The 20,385-nt window shown below is 54.0% G+C and overlaps 1 protein-coding gene across 1 annotated transcript in view; it reads right to left on the bottom strand.

The window, feature by feature from the left end:
- The window catches only part of COL4A2 (collagen type IV alpha 2 chain), a 169,918-nt gene that overhangs the window by 14,196 nt on the left and 135,337 nt on the right, over positions 1–20,385 (bottom strand). Inside the window, exons 23-34 of the mRNA XM_041731385.1 lie at positions 20,055–20,127; positions 19,857–19,963; positions 18,025–18,226; positions 17,607–17,666; positions 16,029–16,085; positions 13,069–13,176; positions 10,129–10,350; positions 5,803–5,964; positions 4,889–5,059; positions 4,003–4,146; positions 2,386–2,508; positions 1,911–2,092 (exon numbers count right to left, since the gene is read on the bottom strand). Of these exons, the coding sequence (XP_041587319.1) occupies positions 1,911–2,092; positions 2,386–2,508; positions 4,003–4,146; positions 4,889–5,059; positions 5,803–5,964; positions 10,129–10,350; positions 13,069–13,176; positions 16,029–16,085; positions 17,607–17,666; positions 18,025–18,226; positions 19,857–19,963; positions 20,055–20,127 (1,611 nt within the window). The remainder of the gene's footprint in view (positions 1–1,910; positions 2,093–2,385; positions 2,509–4,002; positions 4,147–4,888; positions 5,060–5,802; positions 5,965–10,128; positions 10,351–13,068; positions 13,177–16,028; positions 16,086–17,606; positions 17,667–18,024; positions 18,227–19,856; positions 19,964–20,054; positions 20,128–20,385) is intronic.

Genomic DNA, 20,385 nt, shown 5'->3' on the forward strand with positions numbered 1-20,385 from the left:
CTGTTCCCAAGATACGTTTATCATTCTAAAGGGTTTAACATGCCTGGCTCTTGGGCTAAAACCAACACTCAAAGTTTATCTCATCAATTTGTAGTCAACCCCTCAGGTTTTTCCACATAACAGCAGATGGTTTGCTTCCTCGTTCTTACTGGACGGGGAAGCTTTACTGAAGCTGAGAACACAGATGGTGGATGTCGCCAGCATGACAGTGGTGGTGACACTCACGGCTGACCCATCCCACCTTGCCCCATTCAAAAGCTTCATTTAAACTTCACAACGACCCTATGACATAGATATTTTGTGATGTCCTGTTTGACAGATGAGGAAGTTGAGGCACATAGAGGCCGAGTGATTTGCCCAAGTAACCGGCAGAATTGGGATCTGAGTTGGACCCCTGATTCCCAAGCTTGCTGTGATGTTGCACGGCCATGCCCTCCATCTGTGGACGGTTGGACTTCCTGAATCAAGACTGGTCACTGATGATGATGCTGGGATGGTGTCTGGGTGGCTCTGTGACCACGGAGAGCACGGTTTTCCTCATCCTCTGAAGGAGGGTGGTGTGCTGGTCTACATGGCAGTACTGTGGGGCCTTCCACAAAGTGACCTCTCCCAGCACAGCACAGCTCTGTTTTGTGGAGAGCGGGGAGGCTGTACCATGAGCTTCACTCGTGTACTAGCCACATAAAGACACACAACAACTTCAGCATTGCAGAAAGTTCTCTCCTGGTTCCTAATCTTGCCCAAGACAGCCACTCTCTGACTGACCCCATCACTGGCTCTTGTTGGTTCCTGATCTTTACAGTTGGGGTTGCCTCACTCGTACTTAGTTTCTGCATCATTTTTTTTTTCATCAGGAAGTACGTGAGAGTCACTGTTGTCCTTCTCAGTAATTCTCTCTCCGGCCATGTAGCCCACAGCCGGAATGTGCCCGTCTCCACACTCCTCCTCCTGGTGGTGGGCATTCGGGCTCTCCCAGTGTTTGGCTATGACAGACAAAGCTACTGGGAGCACTGCCATTGTGTCTTTTTGTCCATTTTAAGTCATCCGACAAGCTGCACATAAGATCGCATTGACTACATCAGGAGGCAGTGATGGGAGCGACAGGAGGAAGACACTGAGGGCTGTGGAGGGCATCGTCAAGGTGGGCCAGATGGATGCCTCCCAGGCTGCTATTAATGGTCCACCACGGGGTGGCCAGACTTTCCGACTGGCCCAAAGTGTGCTGACCCCAGCGTGAATCCCAGAAATGCATCCGTCACATGCTGAGGACAGTGAGCATATAATGTTTTTAAACAAAAGAGGATAAAAAGACTTCCACGAAACACAGTTGATGGAGAGCCGCTCTGTGCCGTGTTCTGTGCACCATGTCCAGCACACTCTGTGAAACCATGGGATTTAGCAGAGGGGAGACCACTGGTGTGGAGGGATGGGCACCCCCTCAGGGGTCAGGGCACATCCCCCTCACCATGACAATATAGTGCCCTGCACGCAGCAGGTGCTCAGAGCAGGTATGCCGAGTGAAGGAGTGAAAGGCAGGCTGGATGTCAACCTTGCTGTGATCCAGTAATGGGTCCTCAGTCCTGATGTCACACACACTCAAGTCCAGCATTTGGAGGGCCAGACATTGGAGTTTAGCCTTCCAGAAGCCCCCATGGAAAAGTGCAGACACCAGGCTTCATCCAACAGGAGGGCAGCAGTGGCATGGGAGGCACTTGTATCACCGCTGCTGGTGGCGTGAGTACAGCGTCTCCTTACCCTGACGCGGGGGCCCAGGACAGCCCCAGGCCCCAATTCTGAAGCCGGCCCTTGACCACTTGTAGCACAGCGAATGCTGGAGCACAGCACCCTGGGCAGAAGCAGGGGGAGAGGCGCAATCGCAAGAAGATGTGGAATGAGAGATGTCCACTCACCCTACTTCCTGTGAACCCAGGAAACCCGATGATTCCGGGGGGGCCGGGCACGCCAGGAAATCCTGGTAAACCGGGCATGCCAGGAACGCCGATGTCTCCTTTGACGCCTTTGATGTGGCCCGGCTTCCCCGGCAGCCCAGGCACTCCGGACAGCCCGGGGATCCCCGGCATCCCGGGAAGACCTGCAGGAGGAGCCCAGGTGTGGATCAGCACTGGTGGTGGTGGGAGCACCTTGCCCCCCTGGAGGACGCAGCACCACCCTCCCCCAGTGTCTGGCTCTGCAGCCCCGAGGGCGGTAAATCTTAAAACAGGAAAGTGAGGCTTCCCGGCCACCGAGAACCAGGGCTCCCCTTGTCGAGATGTCGGGGTCAAAGGAGCTGGGGCATGGCGAGGCCTGTCCTGGGCGGAGGGCCATCTGGCACCCAAGCTGCTGTGTCCGGCTCAGGGGGCTGGGCAGGGAGGGGGAGATGCTCACCTTTCAGGCCCAGGTACCCTTTCAGCCCCATGGGCCCTTCGTCTCCTTTCTCTCCTTTGATGTCTTTCATTCCTGGCTGGATGATGGGAGGAGGTCCTGGGGGCCCAGGGTCCCCGCGGCTGCCTGCGGGGAAACAGGATGCGTCTGTCCCCTAGCCTCTGGGCCCAGCGGAACAGCCTGGAGGAGTCCCCTTAGCCACGGCTGTCTAGGCCAGCGAGTCCCAAGGGGCTCTGAGCCCTGGGGCGGCCCATTCTCCCCTCCCTCCAGCCCCGATGGGGCCCAAGTGAGGGGGCAAGGGTCTCTGAGAGAGGCTGAGGCCAATGGCTAATGCCTGTCCTTTCCCACAGGCCCTTCTCCTCGTGAGCCAAGTGAGGAACTGTGCCCCCAACCACTCTGGAACTCTAGGACATCTTCCTAACCCCAGAAAGGAGCCCCATGCCCACCAGCAGTCGCCCCAACTGTTCCCTACTGCCACCCCAGGAGGCCACGAATCCATGTACTGTCTCTCTCGATTTGCCTATTCTGGATCTTTCATGTAAAGGGAAGCAGACAACATGTGGCAAAATGCTCTCAAGTCTGAAGCACGTGCAGCGTGTGTCCGACCCGGGTTCCTCCTTCCCACCAGCCAGAGTGCCATCACATGCCGACGCCACATGGGGCTCATCCACGGTGTTTCTGGGGTCAGCTCTTAGAAATAATGTGGCTATGGACATCCGTGTGCTTTCACTTTCCGGACGTCTACCCGGATCCCCACCAGCAGCGTGAGGTGAGCACGCCTGCATCAACACTTGCTATCGGTGGTTACGATTTTAGAGGCCACGGTGAAACTTTCAGAGCAAGGGTGTTTGAACAAAAGTCGTGAAACTGTGGCTTGTTGCCACACACCCTCTGAATGCAGGTCTCCCACCAGGTCTTGAGATGCCTGCCTGCGCCAGGGCTTGCCCAGCCTCATGTCTGTGGTGTCCCAACCTGGGACGCCGTGTCCCTGGCTTGTCAGACGGCACTCTTCTCCTATAGGACTGACCTCTTGCTCTTCCCTTGGCTTCCCCTGGCCTCATGTCCACCAGGAATAATCAGAGTGGGAGGTTTCTTACAACTATTAGGATGTCCTTAATGGAGCTGCCATTTTGTTCTTAAAAGTTTCCTCTGTATAAAATCAACAGGCCACGGGGATATGACATACAGCAGGGCGACGACAGCTGTTAATACTGAACTGCATATCCGAGAGTCGCTATAACTGTGGATCTGAAAGGTCCTTGTCATCACAGAAAAGTTCTGTGACTCTGTGGTGACAGGCGCAAATTAGACTTACATGGTGACCATGTCAGCACATCATACAAATACCCATCATGTTGTGGGCTTGAAATTGGGGTTGCCTTCAATGACACCTGGATAAAACCTTTTGTTGAATACAAACCCAAATACTTCCTTTGGTTGGATTCTTCCCTTAGGACAGCTGGTGGGCTGAGGCCGGGATAGTCTTCTAATTTTTGTTAGTTTCCTTCTTTCTGATTGTGCCTAGCTTTTGGGTTCCTGGAGGATTCGCTTTCAGGAGTGCAACACCCCACAAAAGGGAGTCCCCACCCTCCAGAAAGGCATTCAAAGAGGTGCACATACCTTTCACACCCGGCTCACCAGCCAGACCCTTCAGTCCTGGAATTCCAAAAAATCCGGCCTCTCCTTTATTTCCTGGAAGCCCGGGTCTTCCTTTGAGCCCTACCATGCCTTGGAAGCCATCCATCCCGGGCGAGCCTCTCCCACCTTCAGAGGGAAGGAAAGAAGTGCTGGGTTAGCCATGGATAAGCACACGGGGTCTTTCGTCTTGCTTATCCATGACATTCTTGCAGCGTGACTCACAGGAGATGCTCAGATCCCTAGCCTAAAATAAGGATTTTCGGGACACCATCCCTAAGGGGTTTGTCTGCTGCCTGCAAACAGACTGAGCCACAGCAGAGTCAGCCTGCCTGACAACTCGCCGTGGGGACAAGACATGAGGTAAATGTACGGTGGTCGTAGGAAAGATGCAAGGAAGATGGATGGTAACTTGTGTCTGTGGAGGTTAACCCTGCACCCAGTGCAGGAATCCCAGAAAGGACACTGGAGAGAGAGATCCCTGTGTGGCCCCACAGCTACTTGGCCTTGGTTTCTGTGCAAATAAATCTGTCCCAGCCACCAGGCATTTTCCTCAGTTTTGGGTTTGTCATAACCAACCAGCCTCCTGATCTGACACCAGGGTCCAGAGAGGCCTCTCTACAAATCTCCCATGCAGAGACAAGGTCCTGCTCCCTCATTCTCATTACATGAGTAAATCGGCATTTGGGGACATGCCAGCCACAGCTAGCCACAGCCAGCCTAGCAGCACTGGCCTATTCTCTGAGGCAGGATGCCTCCCAGGGGCCCTGGCCTGCTACTGAGTGGGGCTAGGCTCTCCTGGCATGGCCATCCTGAGTCCCAGACTAACCCGGCACCCACCTCAGGGAGTGCCCCATCTGCCCACCGTTACCTTTCTGCCCAGGGATACCAGGCATTCCACTCATTCCTTTAAATCCAGGACTTCCTGGAGGGCCTCGTTCACCCAGCAAACCGGGGTCACCTCTGTCACCAGACAGACCCTTCATGCCCACAGGGCCAGGGACACCTGTGTCCCCTGGGTCCCCTCTGTCTCCAGGCAGACCTGAAAAGCAGAGGAGGAGGAAAGTAGAAAAAGATGAACAAACTTGGAAGAGCTACATGTTCCGGGGGCTGGTCACCCTGAACCAGCTTCCACGTGGAGGGCTCTGGGATGGCTTCATCTCCACGTGTCTTGCCCCCACTCGCCTCCCCCAGCAGGAAGCACCATCCTTTCTTCCTCACATCTGCCACTTTCAGAAAACAAGTTAGGTCCTCCTCCTTGAAGCAGAGCAGTGTTTTTGAAGTTCTGTTGGAAATTTCATTTTGTTTCCTACTGAAATCCTAGCCAGAACCTCAATATACAAGCGGATGAATGGGTTTCTCAGCGGTTTGAGTTCTTGTTTGGCAAAATCCATGCCCTGTTTGTGAAACCTGTTACAGGCTGAGCTGTGTCGTCCCCGTACCTTCATGTGTGGAAATCCTAAGCCCCAGTACCTGGGTCCTTAAAGGGGTGATTACAGAGAAATGGGTCCTAATCAGATGTGACTGGTGTCTGTATAAGAGATCAGGACCTAGACACCCTCAGGGAAGGACCCTGGGGACAAGATGGCCATCTGCAAGCCAAAGAAAGAGGCCTCAGAAGAGACCTGCCCTGCTGGCATCTTGATGGCAGACGTCCAGCCTCGATGTCTGTGAGAGAATAAATGTCTCTTAAGTTGCTCATGTGGGATACTTTTGGAAACCCTATGGCTTTTGGGGGTGCCTTGGAGCCCAGTTTGAGAACTCCCTGGGGGAAGGGATCCTTACCTCCATGACCTGAGGCTCCTGGCAGCCCCAAGGGCCCCTCCCGGCCGGGAGCTCCTGGGAAGCCATGCTGTCCTGGTGGCCCGGGCAGGCCCGGCTGGCCCGAGGGTCCTGGGAAGCCTGGCTGGCCCTTCAGGCCTGGCATTCCTGGCATGCCCTGGCTTCCTGTGGGGATCAAGACAAGCGCCATGAGGCCAACCCTACACAGTTCACTGCCAACATCTACCTCTCAGGCTCATTCTATACACACGGGGTTTCATTATGTTCTGGGCAGTGAGAAACCTGGAGCATCCACAGAAGTACAAGATCACAGGGACTCCAGCCACCACCCAGGGACAATGACCAATAATGCCCCCATACTCTTCCTTCTGGCTTCTCGTCACACAATGCACTGAGGAACAGACATTGGCAGACCTGACAACTTGCCGTGTGTTCAGTTTTTGGCTTTTCTTCATTTGTTATATTTTGAGCATTTTGCTACATTTAAAAATATTCTTTACATTTTATTTAAAGATTTTATTTGAGAAAGAGAGAAGAGTTGGAGGAGGGGCAGAAGGAAAGGGAGAAGCAGACTCCTAACTGAGCAGGGAGCCCAATTCGGAATTCGATCCCAGGACCAGGGATCATGACCTGAGCCGAAGGCAAATGCTTCACTGACTCAGCCACTGGCACCCTGTACTTTACACTTTACATGGCTCTGTGCGTAGCAGTACCACATCAGGGACATATTCATCACCACCTGTCTCTGTCCTTACAAATAGCAACCGAGGGAGCGGTGTTTGGTGCCCACATCGGTGTCTGGATTGTAGGCTGTTTCTTCAGGAAGGTGCCCAGACACTGACTTTGTGGGGCAGAGCGATGCTAGTTTACACTATGGCCGTGTGCTCCAGCATCTGCACATGCCTGTCTTCCTGCGGGGCTCCCTCAGCCGTGGGCTGATGCTGACACAGAACTGGGAGTCTGGCAGGCAGGATGGGGATGGGAGGCAGGAAGTGCCGGAGAGCAGCTGTGTCACAGGTGGGGTGGACTGTGAGTTACATTTCTTTCTCCTACTGTTTGGTTTTTAATGAAATTTTTGTTCCCTGCTACTATCTTCCTTTGAGGATCTTGGTATTTTTCTTATGGATGTTAGTGTTCCTCATATACATTGACTAATTTCCTCCATAGCTCTTATAAGGTCTACTCTATTTTGCTGCCCAAATTTTCATTTTGTTTTTGACGGGAAGATTAGTATTCATGTGCAAATATTATGCACTCTGTATATATGTGTGTGCACATGCAATTTCTTCACTTGCTTTTATGTTTATAACATCCTGCCCTATCACATAAGCATAGATTTTCTTCTAGCTTTTTTGTTTGTTCGTTTTTTTACTACTGAATTCCTGGGTCTTTCTTTTCTTAGACTTTAAAGTTCATATGTTCCTCCAGTTAATACCGATAGGAGGGGTGATGCCCGTTTCACAGTCCTCTCCAGTGACTCTGAAGCACACCTGCTCATTTAGCTCATGACCATCCTACGGAGTGTGTGGCTGACCTGAGCAGAGGGGCGGACAAGTTGGGGGGGCAGAGGGGAGGGTCATCACCAAAGGGAACCAGGCCAGTCTTGGACCAACCCAGAATCTGCCTTGGAAGCGTGTGTCCCAGTTATATAATGCAAGGCAGAATGGGAGAGAAAGGTCTGCAAAGAGATTCTCAGAGACGCACGGTTGCAAGTCCTTACGTTCTCCAGTTTTATTTCAGTATACGAGGGCATTTTTATGGCTTGGCTTCTGCCTCTGGAGTTATAAGCTCCAGAGAGGGCATCGTGTGTGTGGTGCTGACAGTCTGGGCAGCAGGCAGTGCTGGAGGCATCAAGTCTAGCTGGAGAATCAGGCTCCTGCCACCAACCAGGCTCCTCCAAGAGAATGGATGGAGCTTTACCACCAGGAGCCCTCCAGGCTGCTGACCTGAGAGAGCTGGGCCAGGAAGGTCACGGGAGCTGAGGCTGCCAGCTCGGTTTCTGGAGCACCTCCCTCAAAGGGGCAGGTGGTGGGCAGGACAGGTGGCACGCGGAGTCCAAACCGAACAAGGCTACTTCAGCGTCCTTAAAAACCTCAGGCATTGGAGGCTTGCTCCTTCAGCTGTCTATTGTGACATTAGAACTCAATATTTTAAGCCAATTTCCATTTTTGGAACATCTACTAAAAAGGAACACCTACAAAAAGTCTGCTTCTCTCAGCAAAATGACTCTAACTCGGGGACCTGGGTCCCTGCTTCACATGGAGGCTCTTTGCCAGCACACAGGCTGCATCTGGGCGCCTGCGGCCTTGTGAGGCCCCCCCCGCCCCTCCCCCCACCCATGGCTCCCCTGCCCAGCTGGGCTGGACTGACATGGAAACAGGTTCTTAAAGCTTTGATGCTCTGAAGTCAGAACTTCTACTGAACAAAAGTTTGCCTGAGCAAGCTGGTCCCTGATGGGACATCGATGGCGGGAAACTTCCACAGGCACCAGAGTCAACCCGTTGCCGTTTGCTGTTCTACTCAAACAGCAAAAGTCTGCGGGGAATAGTTAGATTTAAAAAAATCGGGATCCCTGGGTGGCGCAGCGGTTTGGCGCCTGCCTTTGGCCCAGGGCGCGATCCTGGAGACCCGGGATCGAATCCCACATCAGGCTCCCGGTGCATGGAGCCTGCCTTCTCCCTCTGCCTGTGTCTCTGCCTCTCTCTCTCTCTCTCTCTGTGACTATCATAAATAAATAAAAATTAAAAAATAAAAATAAAAAAATCTATCTGGGGCAGCCCCGGTGGCTCAGCGGTTTAACACTGCCTTCGGCTCAGGGCATGATCCTGGACACTGGGGATCGAGTCCCACATCGGGCTCCCTGCGTGGAGCCTGCTTCTCCCTCTATCTGTGCCTCTCTCTCTCTGTGTGTCTTTCATGATTAGATAAATAAAACCTTAAAAAAAAAAATCTATCTGAAGGGTCCTCTGTGAAGAGCCTGTGGTGGTTTTTGCAACCAGATAGCAATGCTGATTGTTGAGGACATGGGGCCCACCACTCATTTCAATAGCCACAGGGGAGCTGCTGCTCATGAAGCTGTCCCACCAGTGCGGCCAGCTGTCCACCACCACGCCTGCTGCTCTGAAGCTCCCCAGGCTGTAACCACTTTGGCAGGGACAGACCCAGTTGTCCTGGCAGTGGGTCTTCACTGCTGGATGGCTGCATCCACGGGCCTGTGTGCCTCATGGGGTTGATGTGTGTGTGTGTGTCTAAGAGTGTGACTGTGGATGTGTGGACGTGAGTGTGTGAGAGTGGGCATGTGAGTGTGTGCAGGAGTGTGAACGTGTGGGCACACGCATGGGGCTCCGTGTGCATGCACATGGGTCTGCCATCACGCTTGCACAAGCTGCACGTGCGTGTATGTATAAGCGTGCGGATGTATGTGCAGGAACTTCTGGAAACTGACTGGCTCATCTGAAAACCAACCGGCGCTCCTGAGCTTGTCCAGAGCCAGGCTTCATCTGCTGGAGTACTCCCATGTAAAGGCTGTGGGGCAAGGTCCGATGGCACTGGAGGGAGTGGCACCTGTCTCCTCCACCACAGAGGAGGCCCCTGTGCCTGGGCTTGGGGAGGGGACTGACAACCATGCCGTCAACAGACAAGCAGCTGCTTCTTAAAGTCTCAGTTCTTTCTGCATCTTCCTGTCTGATCGGGAACACTCAGGGTCTGGTGCTCTCCAGTGTGTGTTGCACCGAACGTAAACGCTTGCTCCTCAGTGACACCGTCTTCATCAGAACGAGGATGTTTGGGGTTTGGACGTCAGTTTTGCATGAACTGGAAACACAGAGCCATCTGACGCCCTGTTCACTCATCAAACAGTGAGCCATCTTTCTACCTTGTACACATACACTGACGATACTGTGGACATTGAAATGTTTTACACCAGCCTGTTAAGCTGTGCTCATGTCATTCTCGCCTAGCCCTCTCCCTAAGCATGGTCTCTGCTCTTCACACCAACGGCACACATTCTGCTGGAGGCTCAGGTGAGGCCCCCCACCCCAGTTCACACCCAGCTTCAGAAGGGGGAGTGCGCATGGTTAGTCTCTACTTGTAAAAGTCTCCAAGGGCCATCCTTTCCTGGCTACTGAACGTAAACGCAGGATGGTGATTTTTGTCCTAAAACACTCTGAAGGAATACTGGTACTGAGTGTGGGGAACAGAAGGCAACCACACTGTCCACACAGCCTGTGGCTTTTTACCAAATTCCTAGGAGGGACTTGGGACGTGCCCTTGGGAGCCACTGCTCAGCGGGACTGGGCTTCCCGCTCCCCTGCTGCCATGAGGACTTACCCCTGAATCCAGGTGGACCTCTCTCTCCAGGAGGGCCCTTCAGCCCGGGGTGTCCAGGCAGTCCAGCATCTCCTCGGGGCCCGGGCTGGGCTCCCAGAACTTCTCCAGGAAGGCCTCTGTCCCCTGGGGGCCCGACAGGGCCTGGCAGACCAGTGGGACCTGGGTGTCCATCTGGGCCAGGAAGGCCCACTGCGCCTTTGGATCCTCGGGGCCCCACGAACCCTGAAAGAACACACAGGTCATCCCCGTAACTGCAGGTTAGTATCATGATGGTCCTAGAGAGGTATCAGGTAGAGGCTGGAAACAGCAAGGTTTGTGTGAGGGCCTCCGATCATGCCCTGACTGTCTCCCACCTTGGGACCCACAGCATCCTGGTCCCCCCCACCATCTGGCCCCCAGCCCTACAATTCAGCTAACATGGAGGCGTTAGAACCATCTGTGTCTTAGACATGGATCTTCATGATTCATGGGCTCCCTGTTGTATAGATGATCCCCACAAATGGTTCACAAATGGACCTTCCAGGCTCTGTGTGCAAGTGAGAACAGAAACCCAGGGGTGGAACAATCAGATCCTTTGGAGCCTGGGCTCTACCTCCCTGGCTGTCAGGCCATTTGGAAATGCTCTAAAGGGAGACCAAGAGCCCTCTGTTGAACTGTCAGGTGTCTGCATCAGACGGAAGGATGGTGGCTGTCACATGCTTGAGCCTTTCCTGGGTGACTTCCCCTGTCTGCGCCCTTACCCTCTGATGTGACCTCAGACTAAACTCCAAGAGAGGGCCATCTCATGTCAGCTCAGAAGGACAGCTTTCCGAGGCCACTGCTGCCTGGGCCGAGGCATGCCGGGAAGGAAGGCACTGCCTGTCCATTTTGTGTGGTGGGCCTGACAAACAAGACGGCGGGCGTGGGGTCCCAGGCTTTTCCTAGGACAACAAAGCTCGCCACACCCTGTCTGGAAGACAGGTTGATCCCAAAGGCCATGGCTGGAACACAGAACAGAGGATCTGGACCTCTTGGGAGTATTCCTGAGCTGGCCCCTATGCCAGAGTTTCAGTGGTGTGTTTTTTTCATGAACACCAGAGATAGCCTCTGCAGCTGGGCATTTCCTTTCTTCTGCACATGTGGTAGTAGTACCGGATATTCCGTATTATCAAAAGTGACACATGCTCCAAAACTGAATAATAGGCCAGTTCCTTGTTAACCTCTTTCCTCTGTTCTACCCCAATCTCCCTCTTCAAGTAAAGGCTCACGTTTCAGTACAGAACAGGCTTCCTACAAATACTGTCCCAGAGTCTCCCGGTGACAGGCACCCCCCACACTCCTCTACGGCAGGTGCATAGTCTGGACAGTTTGCGCCCCCATGGCTGGCACCACAGTGGAGGACCAGGTACCCTTCCCATTCAAGGCAGGCAGGTACTAACGGATCATTATCCTCCCAAGAACTTCACACTTTGCTCTAGTGTGTGTGACATCCCTGGAGGGACAAAGCCTTATCTCCTAGGTGTCTGAGCGCTCCAAGCAGGGCAACAAAGCGATATAGGCGGTATCTACTGTGGTGGTGGTATGAAAACTGTCCCGTGTTTCCCTGCAGAGCAGGTTTTTGCCAGCGCCTTGATACACAGGGAGCACGCCTCCAGATCTTGCAAGACATGGAGACATACGTGGCATTGGAGGCGACAGGATGAAAGCTGTGGGCAGTCTCATGGGCTGGAGCACTGACTCCAGGGAGAAAGTCCACCGGGGTGACCTGGGCTTGTGGTTAGGGTTAAACCAGCTGCCACACTGTGAGACAAGCAGGAGGCAAAATTTAGTCAGTCTTTGCCGCAAGTACTGGCTAAGGGTCTCTGATCTGTGTGACAGTGTAGATGTCAGGAGCGTTCTCTTTAGTTTCTGGAGCCTGGTTTGTAAGGAATGTGGACCAGCCAGAGGTCACGATGCCGAGAGCATGGAGATCTGCACTCTGGGGGGCTGCTCCGTCCATTCGTTCTGTGGCAAAGGGGGTGATGCAGCCGTGGGCTCCCCATGTGAGGGGTGCTCGTGCAGAAGCAGAGTAGTTGGCTCAGGGGACAGGCAGCCAGAACTCACCGCAAGCAAGATTTCATTCCCACTGACAAAGGACTTTGTAGCAACGAGTTTCAACATTTCACAAGTGCTGGATGACAAGAGCGACTCCACTACAGGCTGGGGAAACCACCGACCAGGACACTCGGATGTTTGGTCTTGGGTGGCCTCAGGGACCTTGTTAGTCCTGTGTCAACAACACAATTCTGCATCGTGTGTGCCTCTACACACCAAGTGACAGCCATGACCGCTCATGCCACTGGAGCTGGAGCTGCCTGGGGCAAGTGTGTTTGGAGACAGGTATCAGCGGGCAGGCCGACATGTCTCTGTAGGTCTCCCACAGTTCATTGCTGGTGACACATTCATTTCCCTCCAGTTCCAGGAAAAAGGCTTACGCTCTTTTACCCAGTCATGGCTTCTGGAAATTCTTTGCTGTGTTGAATGCAGAGGTAACGGCTTGCTCAGAAAAGTGCAAGCTAAAGAGTAAGCAGGCAGTGCCGTGGAAAGTGGAACACAGGTGCCCTTTGCTGTTTGGTGAGTGGTCAGCAGGCTGGAATCTATGACCTGAGGGCATTGTGCCTTTGGGGACAGCCTCATTAGAGGACAGCATCATGTGGCCTTTGGAGTGTCTGACATCCACCAGAGAAATCGTTCTGTACCTGTCTCTTTCTTTCCTGCAGGTGCTGTAGGGATCTTATGCAAAACTCCAGCATAACATTAATGATGGAAAGGTCGAGAATTTTTACATTCCCAACCACAAGAAGAAAGTGCTCATCAAGCCTGTTTCTGAGTGTCCAAAGCCAAGAGCGTGGGGGCACCAACGTTGCATGCAGTCACCTCCCGAGCATAAGGGGTGTGTGTGTGGGTTCAACCCTGCCTTACCTGGGGGTCCTGGGAATCCTTCGCGACCTGGGTCTCCTGGGAGACCCCTGAGACCCGGTGTTCCGTCAGCTCCTGACAGTCCTGGTATTCCTTGGAGGCCCTTGGCACCTAAACAACCCGAAGAAAGCACGACACACGTCAGAGCCCCACAAGCAAACCCCCGAAATGACAGGGTGGGAGTTCAGAACCGACCTAACATGGTCCTTATGATCCTGGGAAATGAGGCTGGGGGATGTCAACCAGAAATGGCGCTCCTGACAGCTGGCCACACCTACCGCAAACCCACCGACCCAGCAGTATCCCTCCACCCCTTGCCAGATGCACTGGTAGGAAGTCTTCCCTCCAGATGTTGGCCCTAACCTGCACCCAGGCCAGTCTACCCAGACTTGAGAAATGCTGAACTTGTATTCCTTGTAACCAACACCTGTGACTGAAGAGCAGATGAAACCTCGGACCCGCTAAACAAACTGATTCTTTACCACTGGGCATCTTTGATCTTAACCTTTTCATATGGGAAGCAAACTCAGGATATTTTTTTCTGGGGGTCTCCACGCCTGTCTGGCCTGAGGCTCTTGGAAACCAGTCAGTGCACCTGCCTACTGCAGGCGGCTAGGCGCTAGGCACTTTAGGAACCACCGAGACCTCCTGCAAATACCAGCAGTGAGAACAGCAGCCTCCTCTCTACAGTGTGTGAGGCAGCGTGCACGCAGGTGCTGGCAAGGCGACAGGTGGACAGGGGTGCAGGTTCACTGTGGGTCCCAGCCTTTCTGGGCTCCTGTCCCCTTCAAGATGTCCCTGCAGGCCAGGAGGGTGGGCTGGCGCTTTGCCATCATGTAGGAGGGGTCAAAGCCAGCATCTTGGAGCTGGGGACAGAGAGGGGTGGGATCCTTCCCTTGGGCTGGAGAGAGCGGGGGGGGGGGGGGGGGGTTTGTGCGGGATCCACCAGCTCTCCCAGAGGGCCCCATTTCCTGAGGTTCCTGTTGAGGGGAGGCTGGATTTGGGAAAACAGTGTGGGAACATAAGCTCAGCCCTACTCACTCTTCATAAATGCACAGATTATCCAAAATTCCCCACTGATGAAATGATGCCCTTAGACCGTCTCTCCCCAGTGTAACCAAGTGATTTTAAACAAAGCCCTATACTTGACTGTGGAGATGGGGAAGGAGCAGTTGGAACCAGAAGTGCCCACAAATGACATTCTCAGTAACACACGACCCTGCTGCTCAACACTGTTGCTCTGATGGAGACACAGGGATGGAGTCAGACCCACAGGTGCAGGAATGTACTCGTTCAGAATTCTAGGATGTCTGTGAGTCTGTAGTGTGGATGTGGCAGAGAAGAGAATAAAAGGGCTTTGTGTGGAGGATGTCCTATGTGAGTATAAGGTTCCATAGACTAAGGATAGAATTTTTCAAGTTGTCTGAAGTGAAGATGTATTTGAGGAGCTCAACTTGTCAGTCTCTGAAAGGAAATCCCAGTGGGGCCTCAGGGCAGGTGCACCCAAAATGAAGATAGGATACAGAGCCTTGGACATGCTGCCTCCAGTTCTCCTGCTGCCTCTGGGTCAGGGGCCCGGGCCCTTCCAGGGGGCCTGTGTGTGCGGGAAGCAGCACAGAGCATTTCTGCAAGCCCACCATCACCTTCTGGATGGAGAATTAGTCTGCAACAGAGATGTGGAATCTATGCACTCGCTGAGCTTCATGGTGTCAAAACATGATCCAAATCCTCCCCTCGCACTCAATTCATGTGTACTTTTGGACTTGCTTCCACCCAGTCACTGCTGAAAACCCACCATCTGCTGGCTGCTGTGCCTGGGGCCCTGCAGTTAGTGGCTGTGGTGTCTGTGGATAGACAGACTCATGCTGAGTCCTCAGAACACAACCCTGCGTCATGTGCATCCTTCTGCATTTCATCCTGCTGTCCCCAGATCCTGTGACTACTCTGAGCCTAGGGAGAGCCCTTATGGTCTGGAATGTAGACTGTAAGGCAACGGACTTCTCCAGTCATGAGGGCTGTCTCACACCTCCTTGGCACTTCACAGTTTATATAGGACCTCACTCACAGCATATGACATGCAGTATTAAGGGCATTATTTGCAAAGCTGGAGGAGTCCAGAATGCCTGCATTAGTCTTCCTATTTAGCTAAGAAGACCAAGTCCCACAAGGAATGAGAAGGATGCCCAAGGCCTCCTGGACAATGAGCGGAGCAGCAGATCCCACGGCCAGCTGCTGGCCACTTGCCACACACTCTTAGCCCAAAGTCAGCTGCCAGGGAGCAATCGAGGTGCATTCCCTTGCCCTGCAGGGGCCAGGGTGCAAAAGTGTGTCTGTCTGTCCCAGGCTGACAGACACAGACCTCTGGGTGTCATCCAGGTTGCCCAGACCCTGCCCCTTATCTGAAAAGCCATTCGTGAGCAGGTGCGTGGGTGGCTCCCGACACTGGGCTCAGCCACCTGGAACCTGACTCCATCATGTGGGTGCTTTGGGCGGGTGACCGCTTGCACCAGCTCACAAAGGTGGGACCGTAGGGACACAATGCTAGCCCTGTTCATTCCTGTTATCCTCCATCAAAATCCAGAAGAAACAATCGTGTCCCGCAGGTCCTTCCCACAATGCTGGGACATGTAGGGAGAAAAGCTGCATGTCGAGGGGGCTTCCTTTCCCATCCCAGAGTGGCGTGCCACCCCCATTGGTGTCCCCTGATGCCTGTGCCCTGGCAGAGGCTGAGCTCTGTGTGGCGGGCATTCTCTCCTACAGCCTGGGGTTCTATGAGGGGTTGGTGACCATGCGCCATCCACAGTGTGGAGGAAGAGCCTGCTTCCCTACCCAGGTACCAAGGTGGTGGAGCATGGTGACATCCAGGGTGGAGAGGAGGGCAGGGGCAGAGGGAAGTGGAGCAAAGGGGGGTGGGGGACAGTAGAGATGCAAGAGGAGGAGCCTGGGAGACCCCTCCCATTTACCTGTGGGTCCTGGGGGTCCTGGCAGGCCTGGCGATCCCATGGGCCCTCTGACACAATCTGAAAAGAGAGAGGAAAAGAGGTGAGCTGGGGCAACCTGTCACACCCACTCCCATGGTGTTGGGTATTGCCAAGGGTAGAAACAGCAGTGGTGGAACCTGGCCACCATTCTATGATTAGAGTAATTTAATGATTTAATCTTGATTCCAGTGTAACTAAAGGTTAAATTTCATCATGTAATGGATCAGAGTTTTTAGCATAAATGCCAGTGATGTCAGCCCAGTCAATAAACAGCACCGTGCTGGTGACACGTTCTCCCCCCATCAAGGGCAACACGGGGGCCCAGCCAAGTTGCTCCGGGCTCATCCTTGTCTGCCAATGTGACAGATGTTTCCTGGTGATGCAGACAGCGTGTGATGCCATAGGAAATCTTTGACTTCTCCTTTGTGACTCTGAATACTTCCAGAATTAGCCAGGGCACTGAGCTCCTTAGAGCCATGAGAACTGAAACCCGGCTGCAGCCACTTCCAGTTGGCATGGCAGAGGGCAGTGGGCACAGCCTCTGCCTGATAGAGACCCTGGAGGCACAGCAGCTCTTCGAGCTGTGCTTTGTCTGTCTGCCTGGGATGTGGCCTCCTCTGCCGCATTACAGGTCTCTGGGTGCACACTGGCCAGCCCAGGCCATCAGGATAAAGGAAGTGGGAGTCTCCGGGGGGGTACAGCCTCCAGCCTGCACAGATGCACATTCAGGGACCCCCTCCCCAGCTCTGAAGGCTCTGCAGGATGCCCACTCTGCACCCTCATCCCACATGCTTGATCTGTCCCCAAATATCTGCCCCGACTTCATGCAGGGGACCCACAGATCCTGAGGCCACTTCTCCATTCTGACCTTGATCCTGAGAGTCACACCCAAACTTTTGCACCACACTTGGGACCTGCTGCATCCACATGTTCTGCGACACCCTACACTCTGTGCATATCTCTTCAAAATCCAGACCGAGGGAGGCTGGCGTTCCCTTTGTACCCTGGATTCATCTTGGGTTCCCAATGGGATTCCTCGGTGGAATCCAGAGGCTCCTGCCCTCAGCGCCGGGTGTGTCAGCCTTAGTGGGAGTGTCTTCTGTCCACTTTGCTAGCTCTGGGCCTTGGCTCAGGGTCACCACATGTCCCCTCTGATCTGTCAGCCCTTGTTCTTTCTAGCATTATTCATGGCTAAACCCAATTCTCTTTTGACAGATACTGGACCACTCTTCATACAATTCACACGTAGGGGCAGAGAGACAAATATATGCATAGAACTTAAGTGTGACAGTACCGATCTGTTGAGTTCTTACCAATATTGTAGCTTGATGCTTCATATTAGTGGGAGAACCAGGCAATACTCTGCTTTATTACACCTGCCTTGCCTTTGATTACAAGCTGAAGCAGAAGGGCGCCAGCTCCAAGCTTTGCACATATTTGCATTTCTTACTCAGCTCCATGCATGCTGCAGGAACTCACAGCAATTGCTGATTTGGTCACATATTTTATAAACCAAAAGCTTTAACGTGTTCCAAAGTGTCCTGGTCCTCATTACAGTACCTGGCTGCACAGCCTCCTGTCCGTCACCTCCGATGGGCCTTTTCACGCCTGTGTCACAGTCTGGGGACAAGACACAGGCAGGAGTGAGATGGCTCTGCAGCAGCTAGCTGGCAGCTAGAGACCTCCCCATGGCTGTGAGCTGGCGGGGGACTGCGCTGGCAGGGAACCCAGGCTCATTTCTGGCTTCTGCACAGAGCCCCTGTGACCCCAGCACCCGAGGGAGAGGCCCACCCAAGTGAGACTGAGTCTGGTGGGCCTGGAAAGCCCCACAGTCAGGGATGTTTGAACATACCAAGAACTGATAGCACAACATGCATCCTCACGGGGCCCCCAGGGAATTTGCACATTGCCAAAGATAGAGAGGGTGTTGGAGCCCATGTCCCATGACTGAAAGATAGGAGAGGGGGTTTCTCCATACCTATTTGTCCTGGAGTGCCTGGGGGTCCGGGGGGGCCGGGAAAGCCTGGGGGTCCAGGTAATCCGGCATCTCCGGGGAAACCACGCTCGCCTTTGGGGCCAGGCAGGCCCAGTCCGGGGGGGCCCCTTTCTCCTGGAGCGCCCTTAGTACCGGGTGCTCCTGGGTAACCCGAGTCCCCCGGGGGGCCTTTGATACCATCACCCTGTGTGGAAATTATGTTTATGTCTTAAAACACACATAAACCTCAAAGGCAGCCATAGCTCAGCTCTCCTTCCCATTCCCCCAAGTTCTTTGTGATGGATGCAGAGCGGAAGGAGAGCAGACATGGACAGGCACCTGCTGTCACCATCAAACCAAGCACAGGAATCAAGGCAGGTTTTATAACAATCACAGTGACAAATGGGAGATGGTCCCAGGAGGCACACAAATCGGAGTGTTTGCTGTCCTCACCCAAGCCACCCTCCTCAGTTGGAACCTTCGTTCCCGGGAAGGATTCTGACAGGGGCAGTCAGGCACAGGCTCAGACTAATGGGAGCAGGAACATGTCATTTCTACTGCTCTGAGCAGGCATTGGGACGTATCCCCCATTCACAGGGGCGATCCATTGTTAAAGGAGAGGAGTCTTTGGTTTGGGCCAGAAAGAGCAGCATGCTCACTGGACACAAGGAGACAAGACAGTATGGAAAAAACAGGGTGCTCCCTGGGGATGACACTGCCCAGCAGATGCAGAAGGTGGTGGGGTGGTGAAGGGATAAGAGGGGGCTGTGGGCATGCGGGTCAGGGGATTGATGTTGGCAGGGGTAAACATGCAGCTGGCTTCATGCTGAGCATATCTGAACGAGCCAGTGGGACAGCCATGTGGGCAAGTCCCAGGGTGTCCTCCTGAGAGCTGCGCATGAGGCTGGGATGCTCCAGCACAGGCTGCGGCCCATCTGTGCTCCTGAGCGTCCCCACCTCTCTGACCCTCCTGAGGCTCCCAGCCCCGCTGAGACCTGAGGACCGCAGACAGGGACCCACATGCCATGCCGATGAGCTTCAGGAGTGGCCTGTGTGTGCAGGCTGGAAGACTCGTGCACGGCTGGAGGCAGCGGTGTGCTAGGACAGCGGTGCCAAGCAAACTCTTTTTGAAAATGATTTTCAGGGTGGTAACTAAAAAAGCAATACTAGGGTAGTAATAATCCAGGTGTTTTCCATGAGCCCAAGAGAAGTGCTCTGAAAACCTGACTGTGTTGTGGTAGGAAGGACCCATGTGGAGCAGAGAGGCCTGGCTTTGGAATGAAGCGAGCAGGCCGGCTTGGGGAACTGTGGTGTAAACCTCTGCTAGGGACATGTGGCGGGCTGAACCACGTCCCCCACAAGATGCTGGAGTCCTGACCCCCCACCTGAGGATGTGGCTGCTCTGGAAACAGGGTCTGTGGGCCCATCAGGGTAAGGTGAGGCTGCAGACGGGGAGATTTGCATGCAGCATGCATGCAGGGAAGATGAGGTGAAGACACAGGCAGGACACTGCCAGCTACAAGCCAAGGGACATCTGAGGCCACCAGAGCCTGGGGGAGAGCCTGCAGTGGGTTCTGCCTCAGGGCCCCATTCTGGGCTTGCCTTCTGTGCTCCACCAGGAGGAATCTCCGCGGACTCTCTAATCTTCCATGTGCCCTCTGGGGGCTCCCCCCACCCCGCCGCCCCGTGCCCTAACAAACAAGGTTTCTGCTGGTTCAAACAGCCTGGCTGTGCTGGCTGGATTCAGCGCAGTGCCAGCACTTGGGCCCTGGGGTAATTGAGGCCGAGACCTATCAGGACCAGGGCCGCGCCAGCCCCACACTTGTGTTACTCACAGGAGGGCCTGGGAGGCCTGGGAATCCATCCAGCCCGTCACGCCCGGGGACACCATCATCACCTTTCAGCCCAGGCACACCTGGGACACCTGGCTGTCCTCTCTCACCTGGGAAAGGATTTGCCGTGTGATGCTTCTCATACAAGAGCAGCCACAGAATGGCTGTGGGTCCAGGGACTCCTGGCCCCCAAAGACTGACCTTTGGTGGTGATTGCTCTAGAATCCCCCTTCATTCCTTTCGGCCCGGGAGGTCCAACGGTGCCAGGGGCGCCCTGTGGGAACAAACACACAGTGTCTTCCTCCATTCTGTTAAGGACAGCTGGGAAGATGACGAGTTTCATGGTACACAACTTGGGAGCCTGTTCCCCTCATCAAGCCCAGTGCTGCCCCAAACAACTCTTTGCTGTAGGAGAGATGCTCTGTAGCCGGCTGTCCACCTCAGTGGTCCCCAAATACAAATGGCCACTGAGCCCTTGAATATGGCCTGTGCAACTGACTTTTAAATTTCAAATAATTAAAACTTCATGTTT

This window comes from Vulpes lagopus, chromosome 16, assembly GCF_018345385.1.
Source record: "Vulpes lagopus strain Blue_001 chromosome 16, ASM1834538v1, whole genome shotgun sequence".
Taxonomy (NCBI): Eukaryota; Metazoa; Chordata; class Mammalia; order Carnivora; family Canidae; genus Vulpes; species Vulpes lagopus.